This window comes from Parasteatoda tepidariorum, chromosome 5 (assembly GCF_982258835.1).
Source record: "Parasteatoda tepidariorum strain Cologne lab strain chromosome 5, Ptep-v5.0, whole genome shotgun sequence".
NCBI classification, from domain to species: domain Eukaryota; kingdom Metazoa; phylum Arthropoda; class Arachnida; order Araneae; family Theridiidae; genus Parasteatoda; species Parasteatoda tepidariorum.
The window spans coordinates 74,852,220-74,875,772 of record NC_141759.1 but is presented as its reverse complement, the minus strand read 5'-3'; the positions used below and the strand labels follow the sequence as shown (position 1 = coordinate 74,875,772).

Genomic DNA, 23,553 nt, shown 5'->3' with positions numbered 1-23,553 from the left:
CCAAAGAGAACTGAATAAAATTAAATTTTAATTAGCTCAGAAAATGTGTAATATGGCAAATAATATGAGATACTGATCACTTCTCATAATAATGAGCTAAAAGTGTTACATGTCCAAAAATACATAAAATCCTTTCAAAAATTAACTCCATTTAATATCGACTTATTATCACACAGGGTTGGCAAGTTTTTGACACATGACGGTTTTTACCGGTTTATACCATGGTTTTTACCGTCATGTCAAAAACCCCTCTGTCAAAAACCCATGTTTTGGTAAAACTATTTTTATTTGAGTTTAACTGTTTATAATTTAAAATTAATTCATTTTTGGGCAATAAAATTAGAAAAAAAGTTGTTAAAAGATATTTAAGAACAGATTCTTGCATTTTCCTAACATGATTATATCAAAACATACTATTTGAAGTAAAATATTAGGATACTAAACAAAATTTTCAACATTTCCAAGCATCATTTTGTTTGGCATATTACATTACTGAAGAATGTCAAGTCATTCTTGACTTAGAGTTTGTTAGTAGTTACAAGTTTTTAAAGTTTTGTTTAGCTTATTTCTAATATTTAAGAAATGCCAAATTTTAAATTCTTCTTTTTAGTTCTTGAATTTATTAATAGTTCCAAGCTTTTTTGTTTGTTTGTTTATTTCTTACAATTAAGAAGTGCAAAATTTTGAATCCTTTGCAAATCAAGCTAACATGATAAAAGTATCACTATTTTCAATAAGTATATAACAATATTTCTATATGAATGTATATCCTTCTATAAGAATACATGTATATAGTTGCAAAATCAATAGCAATCATTTACATCATTCATTTATAAAGGCAATTATGTGAAAATAATATATTGTCCGCTATATGCCATAAATGTAAGAAAACAGTAGGTTTTTGACAGTTTTTACCGGAAAAAAACACGGTTTTTACCACTGTCATGTCAAAAACCAGTTTTTGACGGCAAAAACCCAACCCTGTATCACATAAAGAAGTATTTTTGGATTCTGGTTCTCAGCTCTAAATAAAATTACGCTTAATTTTATAATTTTGCTTTATTAAACAACCCTCTTATATTACTACAAATACAATAATATGTTACAATCATAACAGGTATAATATGTATTTTTATTTGTTATGCATTTCAATTTTTACATAGTTCTCAAAGCGGCAGCAAAAATATTAAAATGTGAAACATTATGAGTATGCACCAAATTTCACTGATTCATTTTATCTCTATTAATGTTCTAAACCTGGTATGTAATTGATGCCCAATAAATCTTTTAACTGAATGGGTGAGCAGTTTTTGAAAAAATCAATAAAAAGTGGTAGCAAAAACATTTCATTTTTAATCAGAATCTAGACCAAGTAAAAACTCACACCACTCTTTTAATTACAACAAAATAGGTTTAATTTTAAAAAAATAATAAATAAATAAAATAAAACATAAAAAGAAATAAAAATTTTCATTTGTGCATCTCTTCTCCTCACGAATAAATAAATAAATAAAATAAAAATAAAAGAGAGGGGCAAACAAGCTTAACATATCAAAATTAAAATGGTACTTGAATGAAAAAAGATATATAGTGTCCTTACCACAAATTTTTTTAAACTATATTTTCAAGAGTTTATGAACCCCATAAAGAATATATCCCTTTTTGCTTTTGTTCTCCTGATTCAATTATGTGTATATTATATAAAATAATTTCAAATGAAATATTTGAATATTTTTAGCACTGTACATTTTTTTTAAAAAATCAAAACACAATATTTCATCAACATTGTTCTTGAGATTCACTTTTTATAATTTAAAATAATGGAAGTTCAAATGGTAAAATAAATTTTATAAAATGTATTTAGATTATTAAAATAACACATTAAGAGATTCAGTTCAATATGAATTAATGAAACATAAAACTGCATAAAACTTTTTTTTTCTCCATTCCCAGTTTTCAAAACTCTAACCATGGGGATATTTCTGCATCAGTACCTGATTGCACAACATACCACCACCAAGGTTCCAAAATGTTTTTGTACTTGCACTTTGTAGGGAAAAAAAATATGTATTGATTTGAATGGGAACGCCTACGAGTTATACCGTTCTACTTAGTCCAGCGGTTCCCAAATGGTGTTCTGCAGAACCCTGGGGATCCAGGAGTTCCGAGAATATAAATTTTTTAAACCAGAAATAATTAAAACTTGACATTATATTTAATATTCAACCAAAACACCATAATTTATTTCATATTTTGGTTAGTTTTATGAAATTATTTAAATAAAATAAAAGATTTAGAAATTTTTTTAAAAAAATATCTACTTCTTTCAATAGCAACCAGGGCCGGATTACCCACTAGGCCAGCCCTTAAAATGAATTTTTTGAAGATACATTTTAAAAAATTAAGAAAAACAATGATTTTTCAAAATGTTATGATTATTTTTTAGTTCTAATTTAATAAAATAAAGTAAAATTTAATTTATTATTATTTATTTTAATTTTAAATATGCTTTCTTAAATGAAAGGATATATAAATACTTTTATACTTGAATAAATAAAAAATATACGAGAAAAAAAATTTATCTAAGGGCCCCAAAAATTTGAATGGCCTAGGGCCCTGCGTACGCTTAATCCAGCCCTGATAGCAACGCATTGAATAAATTATGAAACAGATATGCAATCGTAAAAAATTGCATTATTATTCCTCGGCGAACTTTTCAATTCAACATAATATTATCAAATCCTAAAAAAAAAATATGCCTCTTTCATAACCACATTCTCAACGTTTATAACATTTATATTTTTGAAAACTATAATTCAGCATACTTCATTCCTTTTCAGCTCATGCTTACACCAAAAATAAAAAAACAGAACTAATCTAGATGCTACTCCATGCTTGTGAATTCAACTTTTAGACATAAAACTTATTGTTTTAAATTATTATTGATAAAACAATGACTAAATAAAGATCATTCTTTGCATTAAATAGAATCAATATTATCATTAATATTTTTGGTTAGTATATCCATAGTTACTAACCCTACTTATTAATTTGGGGTTCCACCAAAGCATTTGGGATTGCGTAGCCGAAAAAAATTTAGAACCCCTGAGTTAGTCTCCGATTATAAATTTTAGTCTCCTATTATAGGTTAGTCTCCTATTATAAGTTTCTTACTTGCCACTGTCAGATTATTGCGAAACCTTGGCAACTTATTAGACACAGGCACTGATATATATATCCTCCTCAACCCTGTTTTTAACTATATTATGGAAACTTTAAAAAAAAATAAAAATTTACAAGTTTTATCAAACATTAAAATTTACTGTTGCTAGAATTCTATAGCTTACAGCACATAAGGTCACTTACGTCTGTTATGCAAAAGTATCGATAACATGCAAATTATTACAGCATGTGAAGTTGAATTCAAGTAATCACTCTTTGGCATGCTTTGTTTGCAATGATGCCATCACAAATCCATGTAGTCTTTCAATCTGTTTTTTTTTAATAGTTATTGCTTCGAATTTTCAAATTTTTTTAAAAAGAAATCTTGATGCGTTTCTACACAATTTCATTGCACACAAAAACGCACATCTCATTATTTACTTTTAATAAGTGAAGATAGCATATCGACATTTCGGCAGTAATTACTACACATTTCCAAGTGATTTTTAAAATTCTGGTATTTTTATTTTATATTATTTTGACACATGAAATTAGAAACATGCATTTAAATAATAACTTTTTAGCAAGCTCAATTCACGCCGATAGTATCATAAATCTGTCTGGTGTTTCGATAGTTTTTCTTGGTAGTTATTGATATAGATTTTCACATGCATTTTATAGATCCCAATATAATCCAGTTAATATGGAAATTCGATTCCTGCATTAGAGTATTTGCTATTTGACACTATGATGCTACTGTTATTTTTATTGATTTTTTGGCAGTTATTGCTTTTATTTTCTACATAGCTTTTAAAATCTGTTATTTGAACAAGCAAATCTTGAAAGGAAGCACGCATTTGAATAACCCTTTTTTGAAAAGTCCGATTCTCGTGATCTTTTTTCTGGTAGTTACTGGCACGGTTTTCACGATTTTTAATTATTATTTAATGTGATGACATTTTACAAAATGCGAAAGGAAATAATTTGTGCATTTTTTTTTCCTTTCAAAAGGCGAGGTTATCACCTATAGTATTAGAATATGATTTCTTTAATGCGTCGAAGAATAGAAAATTATTAAGTTTACAATGAAAAAAATTTACAGTTTTTTTCCTATGTGCATAGGTTCCTTTTTTTTTTTTTTTTTGGAAACACAAATCTCTTTTGTTTCTATAAATTAGTAACATATATCCTATACATTTGCTGCTATTAAAAATATCTTGGAGAAAGATATTAATATAGATATTAATATTAATATAGATTTGTCAGAGAAAGCCAAAAAAAATTATGCCACTGGGGATAGTTTAAGAGTTATCAAAAACAAAGGCTAACTTAAACAATAACAAAATGCTTCAAAACAAGATAGATTTTAAAAAAAGGGGGGACAACATTTTTAGAACTGTTCCAGAGTTGACTGGTTAAAGCCAAGTTTTGGCGAAAAAGTTAAATGAATAGGGGAGTAACAAATAGCGATTTAGCCGAATAGCAGCATTTTTCTTTAAGAAAAAATCATTAAAAAATATCAATTTTACATAGATATAAGTTCAGTCGTTATTGAAAAATATTCAAAACTTAGCTGCATTATTGGTATGGGGTAAAGGGAAAAAAAATTTAATAGAAATGCTTACGATAATAAAGATAATTAGATAATAAGATCATTAGAAATTTTTAGGTTAAAAAACTGACTCATCAGCCATTAAAAAAACAAACAACTTTAATGCTATAAATAAAATAATCTGTATTCATTAAAGGAGAAGTCTATCAGAAATGCTTTTAAAAATGCGCAGCTAACACCGATAAAGAAACAAATATTGTATACAAAAGCAAAACAGAAAAAAATAAAAATAAAACAATCTCAATTTTTAAAAGAAAATTTTAAAGCTAAACATTTCAGTTTTCGAATTACATTATTTTCAAGAATAAGTGAAGAATCAAGTCTAATAGAAACCCTCTTAATTGCAGCGTCATAATAAATTGTCTATAGAAACATAACTTTTTTGAAAAAGAAAAAGCTAGATAGTAACTGAAACAAAAACCATTCTTAATTTTCAAACTAAAGATTAATTTAAAATTTTCGCATTGTCCTAATTATAGAAAAAATGAACATAAAGGAATAACAATCATATGAGACGTTCTTTAAAAAATACTGTCATAATAAAGACGTTGAAAAGAAGAAAAATTATTAAAAAATCAAAACAGAAAAAAAATTCTTAATTCTGAAATATAACTTTAACGTTGATAATTTTCATTGATAGTTTTCAATTTTTACCCATTTGTTAGCAAATTAATTATTTCTAGATATTCTTAAAATAAAACCTCAACTTCCTCTAATTTATTTCTCATTAAAGAATGTATTATTGTTGATGTTTAGTCTAGAGTTTTGTATGAAATTATGTGTACATATTTTTTCCTATTATTTGTTATTATATAATGTTTGTAAAACTTAATTATATTAAGAGCATCATTTTTTTTTTTTTTTATTGAACAGTAAATAAAACTAACTAAAATATATAATTTGATTGTAGCTTTTTTATTTGTAATTGTCACAACAAATTGTAATTATTTAAACTGCGATCTTTAATGAATTTATTATATCGCGATATTTTATTGTTTTGATGTTAGCAAAGCATAATTATTTTTAAAAAATCAGTTTTCTTCAATTATTATTTAGAAAATATTAGGTAATCATAAAGTTATGTTATAGTTCTTCTTTCACCCAGAGACATTTGTTGTGTGTCTGTAATTTTGTTACCAAATTATATTTGTAATAATTAAAATATAATTGTGGTTAATTAAATAAATTTTTAGAATTTTTATTGTCAGTTGAAAAATTGTTATAGAATCTTTTATAAATATGATAAAACAGATCTTTTTACTTGTAACCAATGAAGATTTTGAACACACATGAATCCATAACAATTAAAAAGAGATAATTTTATTGTTATAGTCTATTTCTATTTATTTATTAATTGTTTATTTTTTAAATGCAATCTTTTTCTAATATTGCCAAAAGGGTTAAATAAGGTACTTCAAACAATGCTTTTATTTCATATTGCATAAAATAAGAAAGAGAATATAAATATTTTAAGAAGAGCGTTGGTACAAGATTTGCCATAGGTGCGTCTTTCCATAAATACGCTTCTGTTTACTGGCTAATAGTTTGAAATCCTTAGCGCTGGTCCTGGTTTATTCATGAAGGTTACGATATTGTAAGCGTTGAAAAAAATAGGTATTCATTTTTATAGAGTATTTTTGATGTTTCTTTCTGTTTCCAATATGGGCCCTTTGTCTAAAACATTGTGTTTATTTTTACCATTGAAATATTAAATTAGCAAGATTTTTAATAATACTTTTTTAATCAGAAATTATTAAACACCTGGGGAAGTTTCTGTATCCTGATCTGGAAGATATTTCCGTATCCTTCTGGGTGGAAAAACATCACATAAAGGGGCCAACTCGAAAGGTATATCGAAAGGAGCAAACATCTACATGTTTCATTTTAAAAATTTGCAAATTTAAAATCAATTAGGACCTTGGCGATTCGATTGTAGTAGGCGCGACAGATCAATATAGGGAAATATCCCCAAACACCTTCGAGAAGGGTGGCCTGTTTGAAAATCAAATTAACATATTTTAGACAGATAATATTCGTCAACAGTTTTGAAAAAACACACAGTATGCATCTAAAATATTTTAAAATAACTATAAGGTAACCCAAAATACATTAAAATATTAATAAAATAAACTATGTTTACTAATATTTACATACTAGGATCTGAACAATTGTGAAACACAGACTTAAAACACTGTACGAATAAAATATTCACAAATTATATCAACAGACTAAAAAGACATAACATAATATACCTATTAAAGATGAAATACCTTGGATAATTTACAAATTACTTTCAAACTTTAAAACATTCTTTAAATATCAAAAAAGATAAGCTGACGAAAACAATAACTAATTCAATTTTGGTATGTCATAATAGAATTGATTGATTGATACAAAGAAAAACTTCTTTTGATGTGTGACAGAGTTGCTTGTAGCTTTTATTTTAGAAACTGTTCTCACTACCTATGAATATTTCACCGTTGCTAAGGGGCCAGTCACACTGTATGTAAAAAATTTGCCTATGTGAATGATTGAGAACTTGATTGGTGAAATATATTTACCTGAAAAAAACTCCCCAATCAAGTTCTCATTCGAATATCAAAACTTGCAGCAGCGAATTTATATTCAGTGAGATTGGTCCTTCAATTTATTCTCTACTCTTGTGATTTACATTTCGTACATGGGAGATGTGTCATATCGACTCTGTGTCGTTGGTATATTATAAATTTCTTAAAATACTTATTAATATATTATTAATATAATAGTTACATACTTCCAAGTATCTATTTGAAAATCTTGACATCGATTACTTTATGTTACTTATTATTTTGATTTTAGTCCCCCTGTTGAATTTAAAAAGAATTAATTTCATTACATTAGACCATTACTAATCTTGTTTTAAATTCTAATATTTAACATGATTTTTTTTTCATGATTTAAAGACAACCTCTGTGCATTATTTTCAGAAATAGTTAACTAAAATAAAATGATACAAAACTTGAAAGCTTTTTTTCTATCGTTAAAAAAAAACATAATGTTTAGAAAAATTTATTAAGTTATTCAATTAACCAGTTGGATTGAATAAAAAAGTAATCATGAATTAAACACATAATCTCATCAGTGGATAATTATAATAAATCAGAATTTTTTGGATCAAATATAAGGATTAAAGGAGACTGGCTATAATAAATTTATTTTATGTGTCAAAATTAAGTTATCCTAACAAGTATTAGTTCCAATACACTAGAAAATTTTATTTTTTCTGTGAACAACCTCTGTGCATTATTTTCAGAAATAGTCAACTAAAAAAAATCGATACAATACTTGAAAGCTTTTTTTCTATAATTTAGAAAAATTTATTAAGTTATTCCATTAACCAGTTGGATTGAATAAAAAAGTAAATATTTTTAAAAGTAATCATGAATTAAATACATAATTTCATCAGTGGATAATTATAATAGAAACAGAATTTTTTGGATCAAATATAAGGATTAAAGGACACTGGCTATAATAAATTTATTTTATGTGCCAAAATTACATTATCCTAACAAGTATTAGTTCCAATACACTAAAAAATTTTAATTTTGCTGTGAATGATAAATACTTGACAGTTTTTTTTTGTTTAATATTGAGGTGAATAATTTTTTTTTTCAATAAAATTCTTTTTGAAAATGTAAAGGCTCTAATAGTTAATTTTGAAATTTTTTATAATAAGGATAATGCACAAGATGTAAAATCAATGAGATTGTTTTAGTGAAGTTTCCAATATACATATATAAATCACAGAACAAGTTCTAGAATGAAATATTTTATTGAATAATAACTGTAGAGAAATTTAATAATAATACATCAGCAATTAATAATACAATTAATAAACAAACAATTTAATAATATTTCATCAAACACAAAATTTCACACTCTTTAAAAGACATCCTTATTCATATAGACATAATATTAACAATTTCAATCAACAATGAATGTGGTTCTATTTTCGCAGCTTTATAGAATTCATTGCCTGTGGTTTTGCAGAATGCATTTTCAACTTTATTAGAAGTAAATATAATATTTTAATAAAATTTATACGTATTAAAAAATGAATCAGTACAATAAATTTAAACATGCAAGTTATTATTTTAATACAATAAATATTAAAGGTATTTATGGGATTATCGTGCACTTTTGATGAATCAGATTCATCATATACTCAAGATGACCCTCGACTTCAACATATGAAACAACTGATACATCTATATCTAAGGTATTTGGTTTCTTTTTATCAAAAGAGGTTGCATAAAATGACAATGTTGCGAAAAGTCGCTCTTTTTGCATGATCCATGGCATAAATTGACATGGCAAGGAAAAGGATATCCTTTTTCTTTTTGGAAAAAAGGAAAACTAAACATTTTTTATAAGCACTCAAAGAAAAATAAGCATTTTTAAAAGCACTTTACCCTTGTCATTTCACAACAAGTATTACCGCAAGTAAAAGGATGTGTTTTGTCAAAATTCTGGAGGATCTTCAGTTTTGACAACCATAAAGTCTGAGAATAAAAAACAGGGAGAGAAACAAAAGAGCAACAAAACACATGCCTAATAGCTTTATATAAAGAGCATATCTTTTGTACTGTAATTAATACTAACATGATGCACAATAAAGAAGCATTTTATATCAAATAATAACACAAATCTTAATAAACAGTATAAAGTAACAGAAATATTAATAAAAACAAAACAAAAAAATTTTCTTATTGAGATATAAGTAACTTCAAATAATATTTAAAATAAAAAGACTTTAAATTAGGTAGCATGGATAGCCAAAAATCATTATTAAATGGAACCACTTCCATATGCATTTGGTTGGCATTGAAATGCAGTACAAATAAACACTTGTCCAAATTACTGATCGCCATCTGGCCCTGAATTTGATAATAGTATCTATGATTTCTTTTGATTTTATATTGTTGGTCACTATCATCAAAGTGTAGACAAAAGTCACTTCTCTGTTTACATAAGTCGTCTAAAGACTGCCTCTTTGGATTGAATATAGTTTTAATTTCAACCAATAGTGGCCCTTCTACAGCAGAAAATATGAGTGCATCCGGAGAGCAACCCAAATAAGGGTACATAGGATTCACAACCAAACCAACTCTTCTCACATTCCGGTCCAAATACAAATTTCGAATTTTGTTCCTGACGACAGGCTCCATTTTCTGACCCCATTGCACTGCAGGAAGCTTGGATATATCAGGTGGTGACAAAATTTGCTTCGCCAATGTGTTCATATCTTTAGTATATTTTAGGATTTTATAAAAATTAGATGCAGTTATCCTACACTTCCGTTCTTTTATCCATAAAGGATTGTCAGATTGGCCGACAGTGTTTTTTTCTAACACGTAACAATCAGTCACTTCATAATAAAGATTTGAAATGATAAATGTTATTTCATCAAAACTCAATTCATCCTCAAATTTACTTTTAACACTACCTGCAAAAGGTATAGCTGGCAAAGGGATTGTTTCATTTAAGAAATGACTGTTATCTACGACATGAAAAATTGAAAAATTTGGCGGAAGTGCATTCAGTGAAGAAAAATTTAACTCTTTACTCACACTTTGACAACTTTTAACATTGAAGACGGTTTCAGCCTTTTTTGGGGAGAACTTTTTCTTTGAAGGTTGATGCCATCTCTGAAGTTTTTCAGTTGGAGCTGAAAACATCTCTTTCTTGCTGTAATCCTCAAGCAAGGCCGCTAAAGCAAAGAAATGCTTGCAAATCGCTGGATTCGCACCAACGGGACACTCACAAGTTCCGCTCACAATCTGAAATAAATATATATATCCTAAATACCAAGACATTTAAAAAAAATAATATGCACAGCTTAAAAGAAGCATAAAGGCTATTATTATTGAATAGAACAAGAGGGGCAGATATATGAAAAACAAATAAACAATAGCAAAGTGTAGTATTTAATTATATATAATGATCAAGGATTTATTACTTTATTCCTTCAAGCAGGATCTAGGTTGATCAAACCAACTTATACACTTGATACAGAATACATATATCCTAAATACTTATGCTCACACACAAAACAAAAAGGGTAAGTATTACGTTAAAAACCTAAATTCAAGTCAGCTAGCACTTTACGTTCATAATTACTTACATTTCAAACAAATTGGTCTAAAGATTTCGATTTTAAACAGAGCATAGTGATGATTCTAATAGATAATAAACAAGTTTCAACATTAATTATAAATACTAAATAAATTTTAAAACAGATAAATAAAATTTTAAAAATATTTGCACTTCTGTTACCTAAGCTAACAGTTAAGTATCCCTTTGAAATTTTTGTTACTTAATATTATTGCTTTACACATTACACTATAATTAAGAGATAACTGTCAATTAGATGGTTAACAAATTGTTTCTGTAGTGTATATGATTGCAAACTTCATAAAATGGTCAACTCTGTTAAAAAATTAATACGTAATACATAGAAACAAATTTTTGATATGATTTATTGTCAAAAATCAAAGTTAAAAAGAAACTTTTTGATTATATGAAAAGTCATTAGTAAATTATACTTCAGCCACAACATATAAATTAATTAGTCGTTAACAACATATACTGTTACATTCTTCATTCAATAATCAACCATTTGTATTTGCTGTTATGTTAATATGCTTTTTATCTTCACAGTTTACAGCAACGCATTTTACTATTTCAAGTTATAATAAATAATGAGTAATGCGTGAACCTAGGCAAAAATAATAATAAAAACACCTACCTCACAATCATCTTGTTGAATATCCATTTCAACTTTATATACTTGCGATACTTTCATTTCTGCTCTAACTTTCGCATGAATTGTAAATATCGGGACATTATTATCCCCCACAAAATCAACAAATTCTACGTTGCTCACAAAATGTTCTAAAAACATCTTAAAACCTTTAGTATTTTCATTCATGAACATAGTATCACTGTTGCAATTCTGTCTACTTTCGTTTATTTTCGCTCTATAATTCAAAATCGTCAATGAATTAAAATTTGTAACGTGTAACGGTGTTTCACTAAGTTTATACATAGTATAATTTGTACAATTAAAGAGATTAAAAATAGAGAGAACAGAAGATTATGATTAGAAACTGTAGAAACACGTGTAGGTATTGGAATGTTTATTCCTACACCCCGGGAGTGTGTTTTATCTTTTTAATGTAAAGCTCCTGAATTAGAGTATAGGAGCCTTAATTTAATGTAAGTAGATATAAACTGTCTTGATGGTTTGATATTATTTCAATCTTAGAATAATAACGATTTATTTTACAAGAAAACATCTAGACAAAATTTTGATACCAGCGTATTTGGACAAAAAACAATAAAAATTACACTGAGTAAATTTCCATACTTCTCTTTTATTGTTAAATATTTAACTATAAAACTTACTTAGATTATGCATAAATTTTAAAACTAACATTTAATTTTCAATTTGGAAAAATATGCAAAAGCAAACAGAAGTTATTATTAATACTAAGTGTAGGGAAAAAAAATTCAAAAATTTTGTAATGAGATTTTACTTTTTTTTTTCTTTTGTAGGCGATTTTGAGTAAAACTCGGTTGTTACTTTTGCTTACTTTAACTTCATATTATATACTCTGAATTGAAAAGAATGAAGAAATAATATAACAGAAGACTTAGTATTTCCTATATTCTATTTTTTTATTACTTATATACAATAAAAGTTTTACTTTTAATAATAACGATAATTATACCGTATACGGTAATTATTTCATTTTATTTCGTGCTGAAAATTGAAACTAATTTTACAATCTTAGAAGCAGGAATTTAATTTTTCGCTTTATTCTATAAAACGGCTTTAAAAGTACACAAATAATGTTACCCAGTGGGCACCTGTGAACCTGAGTCACAGAGGCGAGCAATATTACCCACGCCTCCCTGCCACTGATACCCATTTATAGAGTGGGCCACATTCACACATCACACAATAGAGAACAACACAGAGAGAAACATCCATGCCCTGAACGGGATTCGAACCCTCAGCCATTGGCATCGCATTCAGGTACGCTAACCGCTCGACCGTCTGGCAGGCACCTAAGAAATATACATAATACCCAAAAAATAAATGTAATCATTGATATATGTTTCGAAACGATTCAAAGAGAAGAGAGGGTCTGCTTCTGATATCTATAGGGTACCGCAGTGTACTGATCGTTAAGACACGGTTCCCAGCAGATCACCGAAGTCAAGCATCACTGGCTGCAGTCAGTGTGTGGGTAGGTGACCGCTTGGATCAGTCTGCGTAGGGACCGAGGATGTGCGGTATTGGGCCTCGTTAAACTATTCTACTGGAAAGTGCTCGACTTCGCGTGCAGGTGGTCGAGCTACCAAAGCGGGTGATGCCATCCCCTCTGCAGAGGATCAAAATTGTGATGGCATGTCTTCGGATCATCCTCAGGGATGTTTCCCAGACCGTCGCCAATAGCCCATAGTGCAGCTCTATTGCGACGTAAATGAACTACAACAACAACAACTGATTGCTATAGGCTACCAAATCTAGAGGCGATGGTTGCAAAAGACGATCTGGTTTGTTTCTGCGAACTAACCGCACCGATCGTTCCTAAATTACGGAGCGAACTGAGGTCACCGTGACTAGTTCACGTTAGTGTAACTAGTGTAATTAGTGTGAATATTGGAATGCGACCTAAAACCTGCTTCGTTCAGTCAATTTATACAATTTTTTTAAAAAAAAAAAGCGAAGAAAAATGTGAACTTTCCTAACTCAAAATTGGCAATCGAAATGGGCTACAGGTGGCGAAGTGCATTTTTGTACAACTGATACGAGGAGGAGATGGAAGGGGGACGGTAAAGAGATGGAACCGGTCTTCTTCCGATATGGCGTAAACGAGCGTTGCGATCGGGAATAGTGAGATTAATTTATTGCCTACATTAATAAAATGCTTATCCTTGCGTAGTTATACTCTGATGAAAACAACTAAAAGGAGGAACGTTATTTTTAAAAAAATGAATAAGTGACACGTATACTCAAATAAGGTATCAGATAATACCTGAGCTCTTCACAGACTCACAGACACCTTTGCCACACAGTGGCCTGTGATGTCGTAAGGCAGTAGTGCTTTGATCATGTTTGTGTTGAGATACCTCATTCACTCACCGAAGCTAGTAGCATGAGGATGTTATTAAGCATCGTAGCTTAACCCACTCCTCGTTTCTTGAATTTTTTCGTTAAACCATTGTTAGTATGGCCAGTCATCATCGTCTAGACAATGCCACAAGATGACGAATTGTTTGAAGACTAGAGGTGGGCCAAAAACAGGCTACCAGTTGCAGGGACCTCGCTGTTTCGAGAAATGTTATGACAAATCTGTGGAAACAGTTCACAGAGATAGGAACAGCAGTCTGCCGACCTGACCAAAGGCCACCAAAGGATGACAACGCCTGCTCAAGACCATTATTTGAGACTCCCAGCCAAGGGGAATAGGTTCGCGATAGCGAGAAAACTTTATCGCAACCTGTATAAAGCAACAGAAACATCCATTTCATGGATAACAATCGCCCAGGGACTTAATGCAGGTGGATTGTATGCCAAACGTTCAGTAATCTTCATCCTTTTAACTGTGAACCAAAAAAAGAGCCGTCTAACATGGTACCGAGAACACCTGTCTTGGACAAAGGATGATTGGAGGCGGGTTCTCTTCATGATAAATGGACTCAATCTGGACAGCGACTCAAGACGTGTTCTCAACTGGGAAGAGCCCTGGAGACGATATCAGTCCTCTAACATTTTTGAAAAGAACCACTATGGTTGAAGTGGTCTAATGGCCTGGGAGGGCATCATGGCCGACGGACATACTGACTTTCGTATTCGATAGAGGTACACTCACACTGCACAGGAACGAGATCTTTACACCCTATGTGAGACTTTTCCGATGAGCAAATAAGCCAAATTCCATCCTAATGGATGATAACGCCTGTCCACACAGAGCTCAGTTTGAGGACGAATAACTCCAATCGGAAGAAATTCAACGATTTGAGTGGCCGGTGATGTCCCTTCACCTTAATCCCATCCAAAACGTATGAGACGATCTTGGAATCTCAATTGTAGCTTGAGGATCAGCTCCATCGACCATCGATGAGCTGAAGGGTGTATTGGTGCTAAAGTGGGTTGAGTTGCCAAAGGGAATGATAAGGATCATGATAAACAGTATGAAATACCAATGCGAGATTTCTGTAGCTACTAAAGGTGATCATACACCCTATTTTTCTCTGACTGACACGGTTCGATCTCCTACTGTACTGGATAAATGACTAATTTCCTTGTTTAAGATTTAGGTACCAGGCAATTTTTGTTTTCCCATTCATCACATGGTCTTATATGGGATGCTGTGTCGACCAGGTTTGATTTTACTTGCTTTGTTATTTTTTTTTTATTGCAAAAGAAAAAAAACATTGCTTTTTTAATTGTTTTCACCAGTGTAAAATCGAAGAATTCACTCGTTTTATAAGCATAACTTATATTAAACAATGTTTCATTATTCTAGATTTTAAGTTAAATTTAGTTTTTTTTTAAAAGTTAAACTATGTTTGTTGAAATATAAATTAACTGGTTGTGTTATACTATGGTAGTTGGTGAACGGAGCGAGTGTAATTTTTAGCCATATCGTTGCGTATTTTCTTTTCTTTTTACCAAAATTGGTTCAAAAATTGCGCATTTTTTTAAGTATATATTTCAAATCTACATAGATTTTAGACATCAAATGTGCATATTCGCACATTCTATGTACTGGACTTCTACGTTGCTACTTTTACGTTGACCAGGTAAATCGAGGGACACACAACAGCGTAAGGGTAAAAATGCGACAAATCAGTACATTTTTCTGTACTAACACAATGATGACAAAACTTATCATTAGAGGTAGTTGGTTGATAATACTCTGAGCTGCGATATAAAATAAAAAATAAATAAGTAAAAAATCAAGCCCTGACATGATTTCTGTTGATTCTTATTAATTTAATTAAAGGGAATTTAGATACTTATTTATCAAAATAAGTATCTAAATTCCCCGTTTTCTTCCATCACCTATCTTTTTCTGTGAATACCCTACTCCAGGGCTGTCCAACTGGCGGCCCCCTAACACATATTGTGCGGCCCGCCAACTTCTTATTCAGGCTGATCGGCCTCAGTTTTCCCATTAAAATCTAAGTAAATTGTTTAATAATCCTTCTGTTCCATTGTCTTATAATTCATAATTCAACTATTAATTGTTATTGTATAAGAGGTTATTGTTCAACTTTTTCAAACTGCGGCCCGCCAGGTGATCAGTGACCGGAATTCTGGACAGTGGGCTCTTTGCAGTTGGACAGCCCTGCTCTACTCCATTATTTATCAATTTTTAATAATTTTACGGCCATGAAATTCATTTAAAAGGAGGAAAAAAGATTATTTCTATTGTTAAACAACTTGCCTTTGGTAAAAGAGGTAAAAAGTTCTAAAGAATATGGATAGCTGTAGGAAAGAGATAGATTTTTGGTGATCCTCTCCCTCTAAAATTGAAAAAATAAATAAATAATAATAATTAAACTAACAGCTTTTTAAAATTAGTTTTTTGCAGATTATTTTTGAAAGTCAATGTTTCAGTCAATGCATATTTAAAATTTACAATGTTAATCAAAGCATATTTAAATTTACCCCTTCGTCAACATACCTTCGACGGTTAATTTCGCTCGAGACAGAAAAGCTTTTCAAAAGGCCTCTGAGCTCTGGGCACAAGCCCCGAATGCCCTTACCTAAATTAATCAGTGTTTACCCAATATATTAACCCCTTTTCCACCGACAAGATGGAAATGCAAAAATTTTTAGTGGCGGGAGCTGTGGTGGCTCAGGGGATAGAGAACTCGCCTTCCAATGATGTAACTCGGGTTCGAATTCCAGTCATGGCCGGTCGATTCGAATCCACACCCGGCTCGCACTGACTACAGTGCTGATGTAAAATATCCGCAGAGGAAGACGGATCATGGGTTGGAGTCCCCTTATCGTCAGGCTAGCAGTAGGAGATTTTCGTGGTTTTCCTCTCCATGTACGCAAGTACGGGTTAGTTTCATCAAAATATCCTACACGGAGGCAAATTTTTTCCAATACTTGATCCAGGAGTTCCCTTCTTCTGGATTGGGCTCAAAATGACAAGTCTACGAAGTTCAATGTTAGTAGTCTCAAACCCAAAATTGGATCGGCTTTTCATTGACGGTTATAAAATAAAATAAAATACAAAATTTTTTGTGACGGATAAAAACTACTTTTCTGAAAAAGTGGTAAGACATTTGAGCCTTATGAAAGCGGACATTTAATCAGTGTTTCCCCAATCTATTAAACCATTCTCTACCAAGGAGGTGTAAATGCAAAATTTTGCGGAAAAAAAAACTGTCTTTTTTTAAAAAAAAGTGGTCAGACATTTTAACTGAATCAAAGTGGAACTGATTTAAATCGAATGATTTAAGTTTAATAAGAGGATATTTATTACAATAATATGTTAGTGTGAATACAAACATCTTAAGTTTGTAAATTATTTATAACTAAGCATAAAATAATTCAACTTTCAAGTAGTGATTAGTTCCCAAAAGTGGAAAGCAAGATAAATCTATTCTGTGGAAAATAAAACCCTTAAATCATGCAAAAAGAAAAAAAAATCTTTTGGTTTAAAGCAATAGATAAATAAATAATTAAATTAATAATAAAAACTGGCGAAAAAAAGCACTTAGAATTACAATAATTTCCAAACAAATAAAAAATTCAAATAAGAAAAAAAAAAAAAAAAAAGAGAAAAAAAAAAGCATTTTTGCAAGCAGTAAATCTGCCATTTGATTTTATAGACTACAAACTTAACAATTGATAATTTTCGAATAATACTGAATATTTACGTATTTTTCTATTCCAACGTACTCCTTTTACAATTTTTTACGCACCATCCTAAATTTTTTATTTTTATAATTTCTGTGATGCAAAACAAAATCTAACCTTTAAGGTGAATACACAAACAGCAGCGGCAGCGACTTATACGGTATTTTAATATCTAGCCATATTTCGAGGTTTAGGTTAGGGAGAGGACCGCGGAGTCAGAATTAAAGAAAATTTGATAGGAGTCTGAGCTGAAAAATTTGCTCCATTCCGATTCGTTAAAAGCTAGGCCTTACCAATTAAAAAGAAAAAGAAAAGGAAAGCATTTTTGAGGGCAGTTGATCGGCGAACTTTGTTTTTTTTTTTTACTACAAGTTTAATAGTTGATGTTGAGAATTTTTGCTATATTTTAATATCTTGCCATATTCCAGGTTAGGGAGAGGACTGCGGAGTCAGAATTAAAGAAAATTTTATAGGAGTCTGAGTTGAAAAATTTGCTCCATTCCGATTTTGGTTAGTTAAAAACTAGGCCCTACTGGTTAAAAATAAATAAATAAAAAAAGGAAGGCCTTTTTAATGTCTTAAAAATAATTTAGATAAATATTTATAATTAAGTGAAAAAAAATATTAATCTATGGTTTATAATGACAATTATTTAAATTATAACTTATCACAAACTTAACTTATCATATTTGAATATTTTTTAACCTATGTTTAATTGGATACCTGCAAGTGCGTCATCGTAGAAAAATCGAGGCATTTGTCGATATCCAATTAAATCTGATTTAAATCCTGTGGTTATGCATAATCACTTCACTTTTTCTCTAGTTGTAAGTGCCCAATTACACATCTATTAAAAAGGAACACAAAAGTTTGAAACTTTTGAAAAATTGATAATATTAGAGTAATTATTAATAAGTTAAATCTTGATTCATGAATCCAAAAACAAAATTTAATTACATTAATTGGAAAGCTTACTAAAATGGTAATACAAATGAATTACATATCATTGGTAATAGTTTTCTAATTAATGAATGTTCAGTACAGAATCTTCACGTAATACGATGCACACTTGAGATTGTGCATGAGAAACATTGATATCTAGCACTTTTTTTTAATTTTTTATAATGGTTTAGTACAGTTTCAATATTTTGTAAAAACAAATTTTTTTAAATTTATTTCTCCAATAATTATGATATAATATAAATTGTAATTATAATTAAATACCCTTAACTTTAATCGTACATAAATAAGAGTAGAAATATGTAATTTATATCTAACAATCATTTACTAATGATATTGATTTACTCATGATAATGATTTCGATGGACCCGGTATTTTTTTTTTCTTTTTTCGAATATAAGTAGGAGTTAGAATTGAAATCGAGATTCCAGAAAAGTTCAGAGTCAAAGTTCTAGTCGGACATTTCAACTGGTGACTCATAGCTCTGGCTAGTGGTACACAACTTGCAGGCCTTGAATGCGGTCAGTGACAGTTTCTCTGCTTTATAACCAAAGATTATTTGAAAAAAAATGAAGAAAAAAAACTTTTGATAATATTAATAAGAAATGCATCTAAATAAGAAATTCATATAAATAACAAATACATATAAATAGAACATTTTATATGTATTTAAATAACTAATTTCAATAAACTTAAAAAAAGAGAGGAAAGAAACATGGAAATTTAAAAATTTTAAAATAGAGGAGAAGGTGTAAAAATGGGCACTGGTGTAAATATGGGCACCCCTCCCTAGTAGCTATGGGAGGTACTGAAGACTGGCGGCAAGGACTGTATATGGCGCCAGTTGCTAATATAAGATTGTACAGAGCAGTTGAAACCATTTTTTCAAGTAGTGTGGATGCAGCGTGAGTTATTGTGCAAATTGGTGTTTATTCTGGACTGCAAACTTTCGAGAGGTATGTGAAATCGTTTTCTTTTCATGTACTTATGTTCAGTTAAAAATAATTTGACAGTGATATCCGGAAAGCGGAGATCTTAAGCTATTTTTTGAAGCACACCTTTAGTCACGCACGCTTTTAGGTTACTCGTGATAGTGGCCATCCTTCTTAGGTGGGGTTGGTGTAAATATGGGCCCCCATTTAAAGGGTGCCCATAATTACGCCAACTTTTTTCAGTGGAGTTTAGCACATCAGGCTCTAGTTATGCCAATTAATAAGGCAGCTGAAATACCTCAATGTTCCCCGGGAACTTCAAGTGCAATTTCTCCGTTCGACATATCTCCTGTTCCCAACATTAAGAAGATAACCACTACTCGTGGACGCAAAGCAGCAAGGTCCAGCCTCATCCCCGGATTACCATACAAGGATCAGTTGACCAAGACGCTTGACAAGTGCTCTCAAGAAGACGTCCTTGAGTTTTCCCGGGGTAAGAGACCGGCCAGAGGGCAGGGTGGGAAGACGAAAGGCCTTCAAAAAAAGAAAATTCTGCCCACGCAAGGATACGATTCATCATCGGACTCATCAGACTCGATGACCCTCCTCTTATCTACAGCGATGATGATACGAATCTAATAAATGTCAACGGTGGGGATAAACCAGACTCAAGCAATGCAACTTGCAGTTTTTGTGATGGAAAGTTCTCTGAAGACACTCGAGGAGAGGTGTGTAAGATGCGTTATGTACCAAATGTGGGCACTGTGCCGGGGGTGAAAGAGCCAGTTATGTTTGCGATTTCTGTAAATAATTTTTTTTCCTGTAATAAATAAATTCTCTACCATTTTGTATTATTTTATCCTGTTTTTAAACTATTTTTGGTGGCTTTTTTGAAGAGGGCCCATATTTACACCCCATTTTTTCTGGTGCTTTTTTAAAAGATTTTTGAAAATCGTCGTTTTTGAAATGAAATAATTGATGTTAATCATTGTTTTGCCTTCTCGCATTTAGGAAACTTGTCATAGTTGTTAATGAAAGATAAAAATCTAGAAATTTTCAAATTGAAAGTAACTTTATCCAAAAAACAAAAGAGGGTGCCCATATTTACACCTTTTCCTCTACTAATTCGTGTAAAAAAAAAAAAGAAGAAAAAAAAGAAACAATTTTTGAATATATAGATTTTAGTGAGAAAATTATCTTCAATCGATATAAATTAAAAATGCATGTTCAAAGATTTATTTAAAAATATATATTTTTCTTTTAAATATTTATTTAAATGAATATATTGAACAGATATATAATTATAGTTTTTCAAACATTTACTTAAATGAATGCGTAGAATTTTCTTCAGAAATTTTAAAATTTATTAAAAGCATTCAATTAAATCAAAAATTAATCTTAAATTTTAGATATAAAGGCAAAATAAATTTTTTTTTTCTTCCTGAAACTATAGTATCTAATATAAGGATTTGTGTTGCGTCGGCATTGAACAAGATCAAAGACCCTTAATAAATAAAAACAAACATGTTTGAATTCTTGAGAAATTTCTAAAACTATTTTAAAACTTCGTGAAATATTTGAATGAGAATGTCAAGAACTGCAAAGTGAAATGTCTAATTTATTAACGAAGCGAAAGAACGGAAAAATAAATATTTCCGACCTTTTCTTCGTCATATTTCCGGAATCATAGGGAAAAATTCTTTTCAAAAGGGAATTAATGTATGACCGAGTAGGGAAAATTCTTGTTCGGAAGCATTAAGCTGCAGTTGATTGGTTAAGAATAAGTCGATTGATAAATGTTATTCTTTCTTCCATATTTAAACAGGTCAGCTGTTCGTAGAACGCGCTATTTTATAATTGGAACGGCTTGATAGCAGAACGGCGTGTGATTATATCCTTAGTTTTTATTTTTGACTCTTGTGATAGATTGTCTTGTAAATAATAATTTGGAATGGCCGATTCGGAATTGTCTGCGATTTTAACGCAGCGGCAAATTTTAAACAACGAAAAGAACGGTGATATATCACAACTGCCTCTGAAGAAAAAGTATTTCAATCCTTACACAGAATTTAAAGAATTTACTTTAAAAGAAATTAGAGAATATGAAAGTATTTTTAAAAAGTAAGTGAATTTTCATGTTTTTATTGTTCGATTATTTGCAAAAAAATTTACGTAATTTTAAAAAGGAAAATGCCTCGTTCATATTTCATTTTGAAATATTATATTTAACTTTCTCTATGTGATTTGACTTTAAGTTCGTTTATGAAATATTGTAAACAATTTTATGATAAAAACAAATTCGAATAATTATTAAGAAAATTATTCTAAAAATTTATTTTTTTATCATATTGTTCTAATTTTCTCCTCGCTTTTAAGCTGTTAAAGAATTAATACATTTTTAAATTTGTAATTTAAATTGCAGTATATTTGTGCAAATTTAAGATTTAATGAGCTTTTTGTTTGAATGTATTTTTGTTTACATTTTAAAATTACGAATAGAATTTTAAGATTAAAACTTGTATTTTGCCAAAGAAATGTTTTATAATTCAGATTTTCAAAAAAAATTTTCAATTTTATATTCTGTGTATACCCATAATTTAACTTAATGAATCATAACTGTTTAAAGTTTTACGCGCAAACGAATTAAATACGATAAAAAATTGAATATATTTTTTGTTTGTCTTTTTCTCTAAAAAAGGCGGGAGTCTCTGTTAGCGTATATAAAATTGTATCCTGAAAAATGAAATGCATTAATTTTTCAGAAAATGCTGTTCTTTTATTATTATTTTTACTCATAATGCTGGTTTGTTTTTGTAAACAAGTGCGGTATTTTCGTTTTTACTCTTTTTAAGTCAATTTATATAGTTATAAAGTTGCCTTTAATTTAAATACATTTTTGTATGGTAGATGAACAAAGAGGGGTTCCCCGATCACAATTTTCCTTTCTTCCCCCCCCCCCCTTTTCGTCATTATTCCTTAATCTTTTGTACGTCAGTTTTTTTTATTTATTTATTTTATTTATTATTATCTTTTTTAATAATCGTCTGAAATTTTACAGTACCTTCCTTTAATCTCTTCACCTAATCAATTAAATATATATTAAATTCTACTTTTAATCCCAAGACAAACTGCTGAATGTGTTTTTTATCCTAGAACAATAAAAATTAAGTGAAAAATACTGATCTTTGTTCAACTAAAATTACAGCGGAATTATCGGTATGTCAGATGAAACTAATGAAATCTCAAATTTTTAATCTGAATTACCATCTGTTAATTTATTGCTAATTTAATGGAATTTCTTTCTCTTTATGCAAATTCTAATCAAAATTCTGTTGATATTTTACGCACATAGTGTTAGTTTTATTTGTTCTATAAAAAACAAACCAAAAAAAATACTTGATAGTATCCAACCCTGTTAAGAATTCGACCTTGAGAATAAACAGCAATATTTCCTACAGAAAATTTCTCCCAAGAAAATGATAGCGGAAATTGCGTAATTTGTATCGTGTTTACGATTATATATGAATGAATGGGTGATTTAAAAATTAAGACAGATCAAATTGTGTTATTTGTCACATATTTTACAGCCTTGAGTTATTAATCTTCATCACCATGTTCTCTTGTATCATAATGTTGTTTTCCAGCTTTTATAATTTTCATTTGAAGATGTTAGATGTATTTAAAGTTAACTCATTTTTAATATTTTGAAACGGTTTTATTAATTTTTTATTAATGGTTTTATTAATTTTTAAAATTTTATTAATTTTTAAGGTTTTATTAACTTTTAAGGTTTTATTAATTTTTAAGGTTTTATGAATTTTTTTAGCGTCTACGACGTTTAATTGTATGCGTTACGGCAGTATAATGACAAGCCACAATTTAAAGGTACTTAGAAGAGCGTTTTAGGTTTAAAAAAAAAAGAAAAAAAACCCTGCAGTTTCCATGTAGGCAAT

At 29.7% G+C, this 23,553-nt stretch overlaps 3 protein-coding genes across 11 annotated transcripts in view; 1 reads left to right on the top strand and 2 right to left on the bottom strand.

Annotated features, from left to right (window-relative positions):
• Chmp1 (charged multivesicular body protein 1) overlaps positions 1-7,171 on the bottom strand; it is a 28,006-nt gene extending 20,835 nt beyond the window's left edge. For 3 of the 9 annotated variants that reach the window (XM_087164240.1, XM_087164239.1, XM_087164243.1), the window contains exon 1: positions 7,027-7,156. The gene's annotated coding sequence lies outside the window, so the exon portion shown is untranslated. Of the gene's footprint in view, positions 1-6,928 lie in introns of all 9 variants that reach the window. The other 6 variants (XM_043045754.3, XM_087164237.1, XM_087164241.1 and 3 more) reach the window with 6 other exon arrangements.
• Positions 7,172-8,800: 1,629 nt separating this feature from the next.
• Positions 8,801-15,009, bottom strand: LOC147809513 (uncharacterized). Its single transcript, XM_087162856.1, has 3 exons — positions 14,870-15,009; positions 11,562-11,793; positions 8,801-10,593 (listed from the first exon to the last, which is right to left on the bottom strand). Exons 1-3 carry the CDS (start codon positions 15,007-15,009, stop codon positions 9,520-9,522), a joined length of 1,446 nt encoding a protein of 481 aa, XP_087018982.1. The 3' UTR covers positions 8,801-9,519.
• A 6,348-nt stretch (positions 15,010-21,357) lies between these two features.
• The window catches only part of LOC107441267 (EF-hand domain-containing protein D2), a 49,375-nt gene continuing 47,179 nt past the window's right edge, over positions 21,358-23,553 (top strand). The window contains exon 1 of the mRNA XM_016054467.4: positions 21,358-21,721. Within this exon, the coding sequence (XP_015909953.1) occupies positions 21,552-21,721 (170 nt within the window). The 5' untranslated portion in view covers positions 21,358-21,551. The remainder of the gene's footprint in view (positions 21,722-23,553) is intronic.

Coding starts and splice junctions, on each gene's coding strand:
- LOC147809513 (XM_087162856.1), bottom strand. CDS start 15,009: ATGATCCTTATCATTCCCTTTGGCAACTCAACCCACTTTAGCACCAAT. Junction 11,794..14,869: donor ACGTTTTGGATGGGATTAAG/GTGAAGGGACAT, acceptor TTTGAATTATAG/AGCGAAAATAAACGAAAGTA. Junction 10,594..11,561: donor TTCAACAAGATGATTGTGAG/GTAGGTGTTTTT, acceptor TATTTATTTCAG/ATTGTGAGCGGAACTTGTGA.